The 14,632-nt window shown below is 42.5% G+C and overlaps 1 protein-coding gene across 1 annotated transcript in view; it reads right to left on the reverse strand.

Moving 5' to 3' along the window:
- Positions 1 to 14,632, reverse strand: part of NPAS2 (neuronal PAS domain protein 2) — a 53,717-nt gene that overhangs the window by 15,541 nt on the left and 23,544 nt on the right. The window contains exons 7-14 of the mRNA XM_041468407.1: positions 10,395 to 10,513; positions 7,926 to 8,008; positions 6,905 to 7,011; positions 5,602 to 5,749; positions 4,927 to 5,008; positions 4,099 to 4,240; positions 3,272 to 3,378; positions 3,007 to 3,081 (exon numbers count right to left, since the gene is read on the reverse strand). Coding sequence (XP_041324341.1) covers positions 3,007 to 3,081; positions 3,272 to 3,378; positions 4,099 to 4,240; positions 4,927 to 5,008; positions 5,602 to 5,749; positions 6,905 to 7,011; positions 7,926 to 8,008; positions 10,395 to 10,513 — 863 coding nt within the window. The remainder of the gene's footprint in view (positions 1 to 3,006; positions 3,082 to 3,271; positions 3,379 to 4,098; positions 4,241 to 4,926; positions 5,009 to 5,601; positions 5,750 to 6,904; positions 7,012 to 7,925; positions 8,009 to 10,394; positions 10,514 to 14,632) is intronic.

A 14,632-nucleotide genomic window follows, 5' to 3' on the forward strand; every position in this document is an offset into this window, starting at 1 on the left:
TGTCATCTTCCTAGATACAGTCAAACATGGGAGACTAAACCTGTGAGATCTCTATAGCTGCACCAGTTTAATCAAGGTTTGTTAATGCAGGCAAAAAAAAACCCCAACCAACCCAAAGAAAGCAAAACCCACAGCAGCAGTAATTTTAGTCTGATTTCTTAAAAAAAAAAAAAAAGTAAAATAAAGTGACACATTTGGGATCATGTCAGCAGATGTTCTGGTAGGGAGGGGCTTGATGCACTAGTGCTGGTGACGGTCCAGGGAGGCTCTACAGCCCAGGGAGAGGGACTGGCACTTCCATGCTATGATCCTTCTCCTCCACCATGCCCAAGGAGCGATGTTTTTCTCCACTGAGTGCTACCCCACAGTGCCAGGGTTACTCCCTCTCTCTAGCTGCTGGGGGGCTGCAGCCAGGGGCGGGGACCTACGGCCCCTCTGTCTGTCAGGATGGTTCCTCATTTCTAATGTGATGAACAAAAAGATAGATGTCCCAAGACAATCTGTTCCTACAAGTGTCATGACAATAGGTAGCTGGATAAAGAAAAGAGACCCTATTTGTTTTGTAGCTCAGTTTCCTTTAAAACTTTATTTTCTGCCTACCTTCCAACTTTCTTTCAATTCTTCTGGCCCAAGAGATGAGCCATGTTTCTTGCTGGAGACATTCAACAGAGTTGTGAGAGTGTCAAAAATACCAGATTGCTGTAGCTTCATGGAAGCTTTAGGTGAGCAAAGGAGAGAAGGATCCACTCATCCCATGCTCCTGTGGGAAAGGCTGGCCCCATGCACCAGCCCTGCAAGGCACAGCCCCTGGGAAACTGGATTTCATTAGTTTTGCAGCTCCCCGAACGACTTGTTCTTTCTTTCTGTCATCTGAATAACACCTGCTCAATCCCAAACGGATTATTAGTGTTAATTATTATTCAGTCATCAACATCCGCTGTGTTGCAGGGGATTTTAATTTATGACAATGAAGAAGGCAAACAAACAAATATTCTAATTAGGAGCACTTGGTTTAAAGTAAACCATTTACATTCAGGTGACATCTAGGGTGACACTGTGCTGTCTGTTCATTCACACAAGCAAGGCATAAGCTAAAATCACATTTCAGTGGAGACAAAACCATTACAGCCTTTGCTGGAAATAAAACTACTCAAAGTTCAAGCAGATGGTGCCCGAGGCAGCAGCTAGCTGCTCACTGCAGACACAGTTGTGGCCACTTACAATGTCTTCCCTGCTGCTGCCACCCTGTAGCCAAATGTTGGCCACAAGGATACCCAGGGCCTTCCAGCTCCCACCATCAGTCACCTTCACAAGTGGCAGAAAGGCAGCAGAGAGAAACCTGTGCAGCTCCTCCTTGTGAGCTGGCAGGGGGGCACCTGGCCACACTATTTCTACAAGCAATGGGCTTGTGTTTTGCCACTAAACTGCTGGGAAATGGTCAGCTAGGAAGCCAAGGAAGTGTTCCTGGTGAGATGCACATGTACCTGGTTTCGTCCCTGACTCACCTAGTGCTGCAGGCACCTTTGTCTTTTGAATAATTAATTATATTGCTGTGGGCTGACAGGTTAATTATTTTAAAGTGGGACATATAGTGTAGTATCATAACATTCATAGCAGTTTATGAAAATCACCCAAGTGTGTGGAGACTTGGTACTCTCTACAGGAGTTTTGCTATGGAGTGTGAACATCAGCAGCCTGAGCTGCAATGTCCTGGTGTTATTTCCCTGCTCCATGTCAAGCTTCATCCTGAGCTTTGCCAGGAGTACTGCTGTGACTGCTGCCAGAGGGCTGCCTGTGTAGACAGACTTGAGTCAGCCCTCTTCCTTTCACCAAGATTTAGGTGGCCCAAAGATGCTTAAACAGTGACTGGACGGCACTCTAATTTGTCAGAAAAAAAATGGAACTGGTGTGCCAGTAAGAGCCTTTCACTGGGAAGGGACAAGGCAGCAGGGGTCTTGGTAAACAACTGGAAAGCTTCTCTTCACAAAGAGCTTTGATGGAGAAGAAAGGGAGGTAGAAAAAAAGTCAAACAAAACACACAGAGACTTATAATACATAAACTAATTGATGTTTGAAAATGCATTAATGAATAACGGAGAGAAGTATCTGTAAAAGAAAATGAATGTTCAGAGCAGATAATTGATATGCTGTTTATTCACTGCATGCTAGCGTGGAGTCATGAAGAGAATATTAAACATGGAAGATAAATGAGAATTTGTTATTTCAAAGCCAGTATCCTTAGGACTTTGTATGCTTTATGTGCTACAGAAATAAACTCCGGGGTCTTGTGAGTGAGTATATGGTATCAATGGTAGAAGCAGTCCAGATCCAGCAATACTCTGTCATTCCTAAAATCAGAGGATGATGGGGTGTATCATCACAGCAGAACCACAGGAGAAAACAATGAGCTGGGAACATGGTACTCAAATTAGCTTCTTCAAAATCCACTGCAAATGTAACCCTGAGGTGACGTTTTGGGCCATCACCCGCTTTTGAGATATGGTTTAATAGATTGGAGGAATCTGAAATTTGTCTTCAGTGGCATCCTCCCCATTACTGGCACACTCACAAAATGGGTGTTGTTGAATTTGCATGTCCTTTTCTGCTGGTTAGTTCTATATCAGCACAGCCAAACAGGTGTTTTTAGCAGGACTGGATGTCTCTGTTAGTTTTTCGTTTTAATTCTCGCTGTGAATTTGATCTTGAAGGGACCTGGTTGTGTAAAAGTGAAGTTGAAAAGTCTTTTCCATCTGTTTTTTGTCTTCTCGTGAAACAGATGCGTGTACACCTGAACCTACACACACCTGGGCTTCTGAACACCTGCATGCAATTATATGTTTAAACATACAAGTGTACAATTCAGATTACTTTCCCACAATATTTTAAGTGTTTGAGAGTTTGGATTTGGGGATTTTAGTTACTAGAGATGTAACTTAAAAGCCCCAAAACGAGAAAGTATCAGGAGATAAGCAAGTGACCTATTCCACTTCCAAATCCCCAACTAACCTGTGCCAGAGGTGCAGGCTGATTTTGCAGAGTTGCTTGAGGCAGCAACTGCTGTGGGAGAAGCTCACATGGAAGCTGAGAAGGCAAAGAAACCTAGGTTAAAAACAAAACAAACCAAAACTTCATTTATAAGTTTGGCTCCTTTAAATTTTAGGTTTCTTCTAATGCCGTGGCTTCTGTGTAAGTTGTTTTTAATTGCTAAGCTGCGTATGTGGCACATGCTGTTGCACCCTCTGCCTGTTTCCATGATTCCTTGTGAAGTTACCTGAAGAGCAGTAGGCTGGCTGAGTCTGTGCACAGATAAATCCTGCTGTGTGCTCGGTGTTCTCGGCAAGGGAGTGTTAGACTCCGTAATCAGCTTTGTTGGTGTAGCTGCAAGAAAAGTACCAGTGAGATCTTTAATGCTGGAAATGAACCCTGTTTGAAGTGAGTAATATGACAAGACCTGGGTAGAAATTGCAATGGCCTGACTAAATTCTAGTGGGGGTCAGGGCTGTTCTTGTTGACTTCAATGGCAATAAAATTAAACTGATAAGGAGGGTCTGGGCAAAGATAAAAGTAAATGAGACAGATTATGATTCTATGCTCCAATGAACAGTGCAAAAGGACCCATGAACTGTTCTAAACCAGCTGGAACTTTATATGGGCCAAATAATTGTAAATTTAGGTTAGCTCATTGGCTTTTTTTCCAGACCACGAAGCAGAAAGAGTATACCCTGGTCAACTATGGAGTATCCTAAATCTTGGCCAGAGGAGAGTCACCCACAGGCTGTTACTACTCATGTACATCTAGAGAAGTCTCATATTGCTCACACTGGTGCCCTCAAATCTAAAGACAGAGTCCTCATTTTTGTAACAGATTGAAACAGCACATTTTATGTCTAATCCCACTGTTCATCTTCCAGCATTTAGGTGGTTGTGCTAGAACCTTCCCTCTTGTGCATTACCATTTCAGCTTTTGCACTTCTTTGTCAGTGCATAATCATCAATACCTCATAATTTACTGTTAAATTAGCAGCTGTGGTATATAAGCACACATTCTTTAACTTGGCTAAATTAAAAATAATTCCATAACTCAAGAATGCCACTCACATGCTGGGTCTGACTTGGGTGTGTGGGAAGATTTTGGCGAGCTCCTGGATGATACTGAAGGTGTCCGACTAGCGCTGAGGATTGAGGCACCAATATCAAGTGCATTAAAGTGCTGTTCAGGATCCAAGCTGGCACCACTCTCCTAAAACAAACCAGAAAAGGAGAACAGCTATTGCATCTGTTAGAGGTAAAGCATTTTGATACTTAGTAATGGTTGCACTCCAGTTCTCTGGCAGACCTAAAATGGCTTGAGCAGAAGTAATCTCAGGTAATTGACACAAAGGTGTCAATGCCCCTTCCAAACAGCATCCAACTAATGCATTTTACAAACAACTATCACTGAGCTAGAAATAAAGAGCAAGCTACTGCCCCTTTGTGCCTCCAGATATTTTTCTGAGTCTTTCTTTTGTGTTCAGTTGGATGTGACAGCAACTGCAACCTCTGCGAGACACTTGGCCATGTACTGAGGACGAGCTTTGCTGTCTTTCCTCAAGAGATCACTGAGGTGTAGCCAAGAGGGCTGATTGCCAGAACTTGTCCAAGTGAATCTTTAAACTGTAGTACCTTGCCAAGGAAAACTGAGATATCTCACACTGCCCCTGCCCCTGCCCATGTTCCTCTTCATTTGTGGCTGTTACTATCTCCAGGTTCATCCTTTGATAAACTCACCTGATTTATGTCAAATTAGTCCAAATGAGCAATGATTTCTGAAGTTGAGATAATCCACCAACATTGCAGAAAGGCAATGCTGGAGTCTTCAGTGACGTTAACATAGGAACAAGTTGTGATTACTACATAAATTCATGAAAAAAACTTTTCTCATTGTACCTTTAGTGCTGAGGACACCACCTCTGAGGACACTTCTTCCAAGCCCATCTCCTGTCTCCTCTCCACCCGAACATCTGCATAACTGAATGGAAAACAAGTCTATGTATCAACATGGAACTGCTGTATTTCTTAAAATGTGCTTTAAGAGAGTGGAGGAACAAATTACTGTACATTTTACAGGTTAAATGAAGAGCTGAAAAGTGACTTAAGTCAAATGCTACTGAATAACATTTAAGAGTGTTTTAATTTTCAGGTTTTGCTCTGTTCCTATCTTGAAGTCAAGATGCGTAATAAAGAATGATATAAAAAGGTCAAGTTCACATCCTACAACCACTTTATGACTTCACTGGAAAGCTTCTACACATCTCTTTAAAAACAATGTAAGGATTAGAGAAAGTGAATATTTAAGAGATCTGTCTATTCTTTCATTTTGTACTAAATGAAAAAATGCCATAGTTTATGTGCCCCTAAACAGAAAAAAATTTAAGCTTAACATAAACTAAGGTTCAGTCTGATAATTTTTCTATAATTACCCTATTTCCTTCATAAAGTTCAGGATGAATTTTTTTGTTATGTAAATGATGTTATATTTTTAAAAGAAAATGCTGGCAGATATGAGGATGCTCCTATCTTACTGTCCTTTATGTCCCGGTCGGTTGATAGGATTTTCCATACCTTACCACCATGTGAGTGCACACAATGAACTCTGGCTTGGAGTTCCACTGGTGGTAGGTGATGTAGTAATGGGTCTGGAGCCAGATCCACTGCTGTCCTTTGGTCAGAAACCGATAGCAGCACGACTTCCCCTTGCCGAACTGCATCACTGCCAGCAGAAAATACACACAGCTTGTAGCACAATTTCCCATGTGAAAATGACATGAAACGTGAAAAAAAGTGACAAAAATATCTGTCATAGGTAGACAGGAGTATAAGCACCAATTTGAGTAAGTGCTCCTCTCAGCCTTCTGACAGAACAAAAATCATAATGATTAGCAGGTATCTTCTTCTGACACTTTGGATGGTACATTCCTACACAGTACAATTAACCTTAAGTTTGGACACTAATGAATTAGTGTCCGCTACAATTTAAACATAGATCTTACCCAGCTTTATGTGCTGATCACATACTGCTTAATTAGACACCTGGGATTATTTTCTAAGAGTGATCATCTTAAGATCTAGAGCAAAAAAGTACAGGATAAAAATGCTTGAAAAGATGAGTATTGTGTGCAGATGGATTTAGAATGAAGTAAGCATATGAGATAACACTGTGCAAAGACAAAAATAATTTGAAAGAAAACTCCCAGACTGACAAGAATTCAAACTACAGTAAACCAGGGTGCACTGAAGATTTTGAAGATTCACCAACCAAATAATCTCTGCTTTTTTCCCCCTGGGGATTTCAAGGGGTTCCCAAACATCCACATATTTAGCCTTTCTATATTTCAATGTCAACATATTAAAACTAATGTTGACAGGATACTTTCAAGACAGGCAGAGGTGGTAATCTGAGATGTTACAGCCAGTTCTGTAAGCAAATATTTGAAAAGCATTGCATTATTTTCTTTATTTAGTGAAAGAGTTTTTCAATTAAATCCTAATAGACTGTATTTAAATAATCACAGCTAATCCCAAATACACAGTGAACAACATTAGGGGTCATAATCCACAAGAATTGCTTGAACTATTTCTGCATGTTCTTTACCAATAGAACAGGGGTCAAATCTGGCATATTTTATCCCTGCAGTGAGCCTCACTGGCTACTTTTGGGGATATAGATGGGAAAATGGTGTTTTTCAGAGCTTGGTAAGTCTGTCCCAGATGCCAGTCAGCTGCAGAGCCTGCAGTCTGCTACAGCTCTGCTAAGATATACAGGCTGAGGCAAGAGTCAAACCTCCCCTTCCAAAAAACTTTTCACTGAAAAGAGGTGTCCCAGTGTCCAGTGACTTCCCAGGAACCTGGGCCATGTGATACTTACAGTGTTCATGGCACCTTGCTAGCAGCTCTAGGTCATCTATGTGGTAATAGTCGTAGCCAGAAGTACCCAGCACTTCAAAAGGCAAGTATCCAATAATCGGCGGCGCTCTGTGGTTGGGCACAACACGAGTCCATAAAACACAGAACGAGCAGTTCTGCATGTTGATGCAGAGATGCCAACAGCCCAGATATACTTTCACTTATCAGTGTATAGTTGTTCACCTCAGGGGGCTGGATCCTCACTTTCCCCCACTTTGAGCTTGGGATACCCAGCTGGGAGCAGCAATACTGGCAGGCACCATCCCACCAGGACAAGATTATGACAACACCCCTTCTCCAGGGAAAATATGATTGTGGAAAGCAGTGCAGTTCTCAGGTTCCTTTACAGAGGAATCTGCTGGGAGGGAGTAGTTCCTTGGCTGCTGCTTGGTCAGGGGCTCTGCAATGGCTCCTGCAGCCCTTATACGGGGGAAAATGCGTGGGGAGGTGTTTGGAAGCCATCATCTGCTGGGACCGGCGGGATAAGAGAGGAAGTCATCTGTGCTGCTTTCCTCTGGGTGCCTGGAGAGCTCATCTGTGGCATGCTGAGGCACTTGCTTTGTACCTTTGCCAGCACAGATGCCTCAGGCCAGCATAGACTTTCCCTCCATAACTCAGTGGGAATTGCACACACGCAATCAATGACTGGATTTGGAAGGAAGGATTTCTGCAGCTGTATAATAATTAGCTCATTTTGCCATGTGACAAGACTTTGGTCTGTTGATAATTTTAAAGGAAGGAAGAACAAGCTAATCACAAATTCATCTGAAGAAATAGAATCCTTTTGTTTTAAAAGCCCATTAAAAATAAAAGCAAAAGTAAATGTAAAATAGTAAACATCAGCTTTTGTAGGAATTTTGTTGGCAGCCTTCCTGTTCATGAGATTTAGATGTGAAATGGAACACTACTTGAGGGAACTGTATTTGTGGAATAGCAGCAGAAAAGCACCAAACACAACCAGCAGGGCTTTTCTTGTCACCAACCTGTGATCCAGGAATAAAAATTTCCACTCCAGACTGTGTCTTGATGTGAATTCCTCTAGAGGTTCTTCTACGATGCACATCTCCTGTCCAGTGGAGAAAACTGACTTACTGAGAGTTGGAGCTTCACCCCTCTGCTTCATCTAGCTTTTGTTAGCTATAAATACATGGTGCATAAGAGGAGAAAACAGAGGATTCACCCATTTTCTGGCCATTCCAGAGAGCAAACTATTGTATTTATCAATGCCAACATTTTTCACAGGAGATAGGGAGAAGAACTTAAGAGCTGAGACTGTGCCTCAGGGTGCCAAAACTTTTTTGGCTTTGAAGCGGTGCCTGGGGTGTGATGGCCGTGGGCTTTCCCAGCATCCAGTCTGTGCCTTATCCCACCAGGGCTTGCCACATCTTGCTTCACTCCCTCTGTGTTACTAAAGATACCCACCACCCTTGGTCTTTTTGGATGTCTGCCCACCAAGTTCTCTGAGAAAGGGGGACACTTTCCTTCTCCCTCAGTAGCTGCAGAGGAGTAAATGCCTTTTCAGGCAGCCAGCCTGCATGGCACCTGTCCAGTTGGTAAAGGGGTCAGTGTTGCCTTGCACTTCACTGCCACAGCAAACAAGCTGGCCTTCAAGATTCACAGCAGCCCCTTGGTGCTCATCAGCATGATAATTAATAAGTGAGTTATGCGAGGCAGGGCACAGGGCTCTCTGTGTGGCAGGATGGCCTTGCCCCAGAGAGATGAGGATCAGGAGGCAGTCAGTGGCGGTCACTCGCTGTGTGGAGGTGGGAAGTAGAGGGAAGGATGGCAGCACAGTGCACACCCATGCATGGGCTGGGGCTGGCTGCATGCCCCACGGCCACCTCACTGTCCACTCAAAGCTCTCTGCCAACCTCTCCTCTCCCACTGGATGCTTTGCAGGGATAACTGCAGCTCCAAAAGCTGCCTAGAGTCAGCCTGGAGGCTCGGGGCCTGGGACTTCCCAGCATCAGCATTCTGGATTTGTGGCATCCAGGGTTCCTGTGTCCTTTGTGTCTCTCCTGCAGGCGGGTCTCCATCCTCACTGGTAAGGACAGCCTGCCCACTGGCCCCCAGTGCTGCTATTCCCCTGCTCCCTGATGCCACACCCCCCCGTGCTGTGGGCTCAGTGACAGCTTCCCATCATTTCCATTAGTGCTTCTCTCTCTGCTGTCCCTCAGGCAGAGGAGATCACTGATGTTTTAAACCCTTTTGGGACCAGAGAACAAGCTGAGGTGTACTGCAATCAAGCAGTTCTTTGATACATATCAATGCTGACAAAGTTGTTTGAAGTCTCTAGCTGTGCAGATGCAAAAGGCTTCAAAAACACCTAAAATTCCTCTCTCCCCCTCTCTCCAGTTTAGGCCAAAATCCATGCTGATGCCAAGATCATACACTAAAGTTCAAGGGGAAACACTGCTGTGTGCAACCAAACTGCTGATTCTGTCTTCCTTAGCTGGTCAGATAAACATTTTACATTCATTTTACAGTAGAAAGTCAAGAGTGGGAGTTAGGTAAGTCACCCAGGTGAACTGAAGAGATGTGTGTTCAGGACTCTGTGGCAGTTAAAACCTTCTCAGGGCTGTTCAGCAGCTGCCTCTTCCCTAGCACTGAGCAGCTCATTGCCACAAGTAGCCCTGTTTCCCTGTTTATTTTGAGATGCTAGCTACCCACAGACAAGGAATTTGCTTTTAGGGTTCTCAGAGAATCTTTAACTCCACCCCTTCTGCTAATATGATTATTGTGGTTAAGATTCATGGGAATCTCACTTACCCAGAAGGGACTCAATTTGCCTGCAGGGTCAGGGATCAGTCTAGAATGCCCTGCAAGTTCCCAAGCAGTAACGGAACAAGGCCAAGGGAGCAGCGTTTTCATATTGGTCACATCTCAGTTACATAAAAAAACCTCTTAAACTCTGGGCACAGGACACCTGATGCAGTAGTTCACATTTGTTGATCAGGGAACAGCAGTGTTAGGCAAAGCTTAGTTTGTCTATCCTTATAACCACAAGCAGCTATCTTACTTCCAGGATTCGTGAGAAGGGAAACAAGCAGTAGTCCACCAAACACGCTGAGAAGCACAAATGGAAGTGTTGGTGGTCATCTGTATCACAAAATCACAGAATCACAGAATTAGCTAGGCTGGAGAAGACCCTTGAGACCTTTGTACATTGTCCCATCGCAGGAACAGAAAGCAGCAATGAAGAACCAAATTTCAAAGTGACTTTGCAATTCCTATTGCAAGGAGGGTTTCTGTATCCTGTGCAACGGGGGCAGAAGTGACACTGCTTCCACAGATCCTGGCTTGCACTGATAATCCTCTTCACTGGATTTTTATGCATGAAATATGATACCTGTAATCCATTCAATTAGCAAAATGAAGAACCTTCTGTGTTACCCCATCTGAAAGTGTTTAGTGAGGTTCTGAAATGCACAGCACCCAGGGTGAGCACTTACCTTTAGAAACTGAGGTGTTGCCAAACGAACTGTTGCAACAAAGCAGATCTGCTTTCCCGGGGATGTTCTGTAAGCCCTTGGGACAGCCTCATCAAAGCCATTGCAAGTGGAGTTAGGCACTAGTTAGGGGAAAAAAATGGGACCTGGAGTCTTGCGTCGTATAAGATTTGGTCTCCCTGAATATTTTGCACACTCCAAGTGTACTAATACTATTTTTATTCAGAGAAGTGCTCTAAAAGCTTTTAAAGCTGATATGCATATGTTTAAATCCAAGTCAGTCATGTTAGGCAGAAAGACATCAGAGCTTAACTTCAACTATGAATTTTACAGGTTAATCCTGATAAAAATAAGGCCAAACCTTATTACAGAGCATAAACCCGTTTTCTGGAAAGAAACCCCATGCATCCAATTGCTCTTTTTCACCACTCACAAGGAAAAAAAAATAAAAACATGCCGCAGCATGCCTAGTGCTGCAACTTCCATGATGCAGTGAAAAAAAGTGTTGGCAAAGGAGGTAGCTGAAGAGAGTTCGTCAAGTCATCAGTGGCAAAACACCGGGGCCCACAGCCAGGCAGGCTTCATCAAACTAGCAGGAGGATGCTTGTGATTCTTGGCTGCTGAAGAATGCCTTCCCTTTCTGCATTGAAAGAACTGTCCCCAGTATGCTCAAGCTCTCCTTGTTTTAAAGAAGAAAAAGAAAAGGGACCCCCATGTATGGCACTGGCCTCCAGAGATGGGCACATCTGGCGAGTCTGCAGAAGGCCTGCTGTGTCCTCCAACACTGGGCAGAGGGAAAAACTGGATGTGATGTGGCTACACATTTTGTATATGCTTTTTACCTGTGTCTTTCATGATTGCATGGCTTCAGCTGCTTTGAGAGCCCACTAGCACCTCCTGCCACAGAGATGTGTTGCAAAAAGGACGTGTTGCTGAAAACCAGCCCACAGTCCCATGTCAGAATGACATAATGCAAATTATTCCTCCAAATTCAAGCTGTTTAGAGATGGTAATCCCACTCCCACAGCTATAAAAGAAAATGGTGTGCCAGGCTGCAGTGGGAACTAGGTTGGATTCTTGCCCTGCCTAGCTGACTTTCTCCCATAAGGGCAGAGAAGGTCCTACCTAGCAGCGAGAGTTCAGCAATATGAGGTAATTTAATGCTAATAGGGATTAAAACTAATATGAAACCCTCTTTCCTTACTATCAGGCACCTACATGCACCTTCATGAAGTTTCAGACAGTTTGGCTCTTCTGCACAGGACAAAGCACTACTGTGAAATTGAAGAGCTTTGTATCTATATGGGGAGAAGATAACAAGCCATTTTTATCCTGGGGTGCTTCTGCACTGGAATTTCATTCACTATCACAAATTGCAGAGCTGAAGAAGTCTCAAGTGATCACATGTGCTTTTGGAACTCAATTCAACCTATTAAAAGCCTTAGAGTATTGATGCATTACTGGTAACAAGGATAACAGGGCATGAGACAGAAAAGAAAGTATGCTGAGTGGAATTCACACCTGTGATTAAGAGGTTTAGGCCACTGTGTGCACAATATATATTACACCAAAAAGGAAAAGTTCTTTATCTGAGAAGACAGCACAGACATGAACATCCCCAGAGATCAAGTCCTCTCTCATAGTTGAGACTGGAGGGCATGGCTAACCGAGTATAGAGAGAAAAAGTATGGGCAAAATTCTCCTTTCACCAGCAGAGCACATGTGCTCTTGGGACTCCCTAGGAATATGTGTTCCCATTCTGATCCTGGAGTTATGTGTCTATATGTAGGCTTCTTTGTGATTATTAACACAAAAAGTTCAAGAAAAGAAGAGTTAAGTTCTACAGGACACATGAGTAGCCTAAGTAAAGAGTTACTGATCCACCTCTGATATTTGTATTTAGTGCAAGCCTGTTGATTTCTGTAGTTGGTCCCATTTAAAAATTAATGGAAATGCTATAAATCTGCATTACGGGCATTGTGAAAAGTTACTTCTGAGCTTGCTGTGTAGTATGTTGAGACATTTGAAGTCAGTGGGGCTGTTTCTCTCTGTAATAGCCAAGTTCAGTAGCAAATTCTTGCAGTCTGGGCTCTAAGATATGAAAACAAGACATGCACATTTAGCCTCTGAAATACAGGTATGATAAGTTAACCTAGTTAGCAAACCATGGGCTTGCAAATGACACCAGTTGTAGAAGGAAGCGGAGACTGAGTCACACCAAAGACAGCAGATGGCTTTTTTATGTCAGCTGTTGGGTGTAAACAGCCACGAGCCTGAGACATATTCCCAAAAGGCAGCAGAATACATCCCCGAATGTGGCATTTACAAAATAGGATTCTATTTCCAACAGGTAAAAGTGGTAGTAAGAGGGTAATAATTATTGTGTAGGACAGCTAGGCAGTAATTTGGGATTTCCTCACAACATTTGGAAATGATGAACTTAAGCAGCAGTGAATGAATAAGCCCAAAGAGATGAGACACAGCTGGCCTGGCTGGATGTTATCCTGTCTTTGAACAGCTACTGTGCCATCTCATACTCAGCTGCCTTTGACAAAGTCCAGAGCATTAAAAGCCTCAATGATGCAGGCAGGTAGCCACTACATTGTCAAGTACATCTCCACCTGAAAACGACAACTACAATAACTGAAAGGAAAAAAACCACTCACATTTGCTTCTGAATTATTTTGCTGCCTGACAGGTTGTTGGTATCTTTTCTTTCCACAGTTCTATCTGCACAGCCTGCTTTGCTCTGCTTTGCAGCTGGTCAGTTAATTTCAACCTTTTTTGGTTGATGAATTTTGAAGTGTAGTTAAAAAAAAGAGGTCATTAGAAGAATTTTTAAAAAAATACAATCCTGGTATAACCTTTTAAAAAAGCCTTCTGAAAAATCATACTTTATGACTCTCCAAGTCTCTTTAAAAGAAACACAACATCTTGAGGTAGCAAAGTTCAGTAGTGAACTTTCTGAGAGTGCCACAGAAAAACAGTGGAACAGAAAATATAGGATCAAGCCTGAGGCTATGGCGATATTAAGATTTATCAGTCTTATAGGGCTTGGAGTGCTTTTGTCAGAAGATGCCTAATGAAAATGTTAGGCTGGCCATAAACAGGTGAGCTTGGGTAAATGAAGGCCTGCATGTGTCACAGTTAAATAATCGGGACAAAATATCTCGAGTGAGGAATCAGAAGGTCACATGACAAAGCTAAATACATAATCAGAAAGGTGAAAGAACTGGCTCATATATATCAGCTAGCTAATGCTCCTTAGTGTGAATTTTAATCATTTTTGTGTTTACCTATCACGCCTGTTGCCCCTAGAGTACAACAAAATTCTTTTGTAGAAGTACTAAATACCTGCAGATATCTTGTAAGACACAAAGAAATGGATTTACCTATACAGAGATCTTTGTTTGATTTTGCTTTTGTTTATATATTTATTTATTTTTTTTAAAGACCAGGACACTTGGAACAGAATGTTACAAATAAATAATATACACAAGGAACCAAGCCCTTCACTATCACAGACAAAAGGATTTTTATCCTCAGGGAGAGAAATCATGCCATATGAAATGAATGAAAACATGTTTTCAAAACCCCAGATGCCACTTTATTCAGTTAATAATAGAACAGCAGTCAGTTGCTCGGTCATCTTACTTCAACTTGGAATGTGTAAAACATGATCTTCCTAAGATAGCAAACCTCCTGCTTATGCCATTTGAAAGAAGAAATCCCTCCTTCCTACTTTGTCAGGAGATGTTAATGTTTAAAGAACCAGTCTTAGTGACTGTCAAACAAACTGAACAGTGATTTCAAAAAATACAAGCCAAACAGACCAGAATAAAATAAAAATTCTTTCATATAAATTAATTCAAGTCTCAGATGAACAGAATACTTGGCAATTAATAGATATAATGAAGAAATCTAAAGTGCTGGTGGCAAGCCAGACTGCTCCCAGTAGCTGTGTAGATGAGTAACAGTGACACTGCCCATACATCACCTGTCCACTTTGATCTATTCTCTCCTCTTTCCTCCTCCTGTTTCTCCCCTGGCCATCCTGTGTTGACATGAATCCCAAGTAGATTCCTTAGGTCAGGAATGCTGTCTTTTCTTTGCATAGAGCCTAGCATGAGTGCTGCATATTGTTAGCTGCAGCTTCTATGATATTGTTAATAGCAAATAATAATATGTGGCTGTTGGTTCTGATAAAAATATTAATTTTGGATTGAGTTATTCTTGTTTCA

This window comes from Pyrgilauda ruficollis, unplaced genomic scaffold (genome assembly GCF_017590135.1).
Source record: "Pyrgilauda ruficollis isolate IOZ18807 unplaced genomic scaffold, ASM1759013v1 scaffold22, whole genome shotgun sequence".
Lineage (NCBI taxonomy): Eukaryota > Metazoa > Chordata > Aves > Passeriformes > Passeridae > Pyrgilauda > Pyrgilauda ruficollis.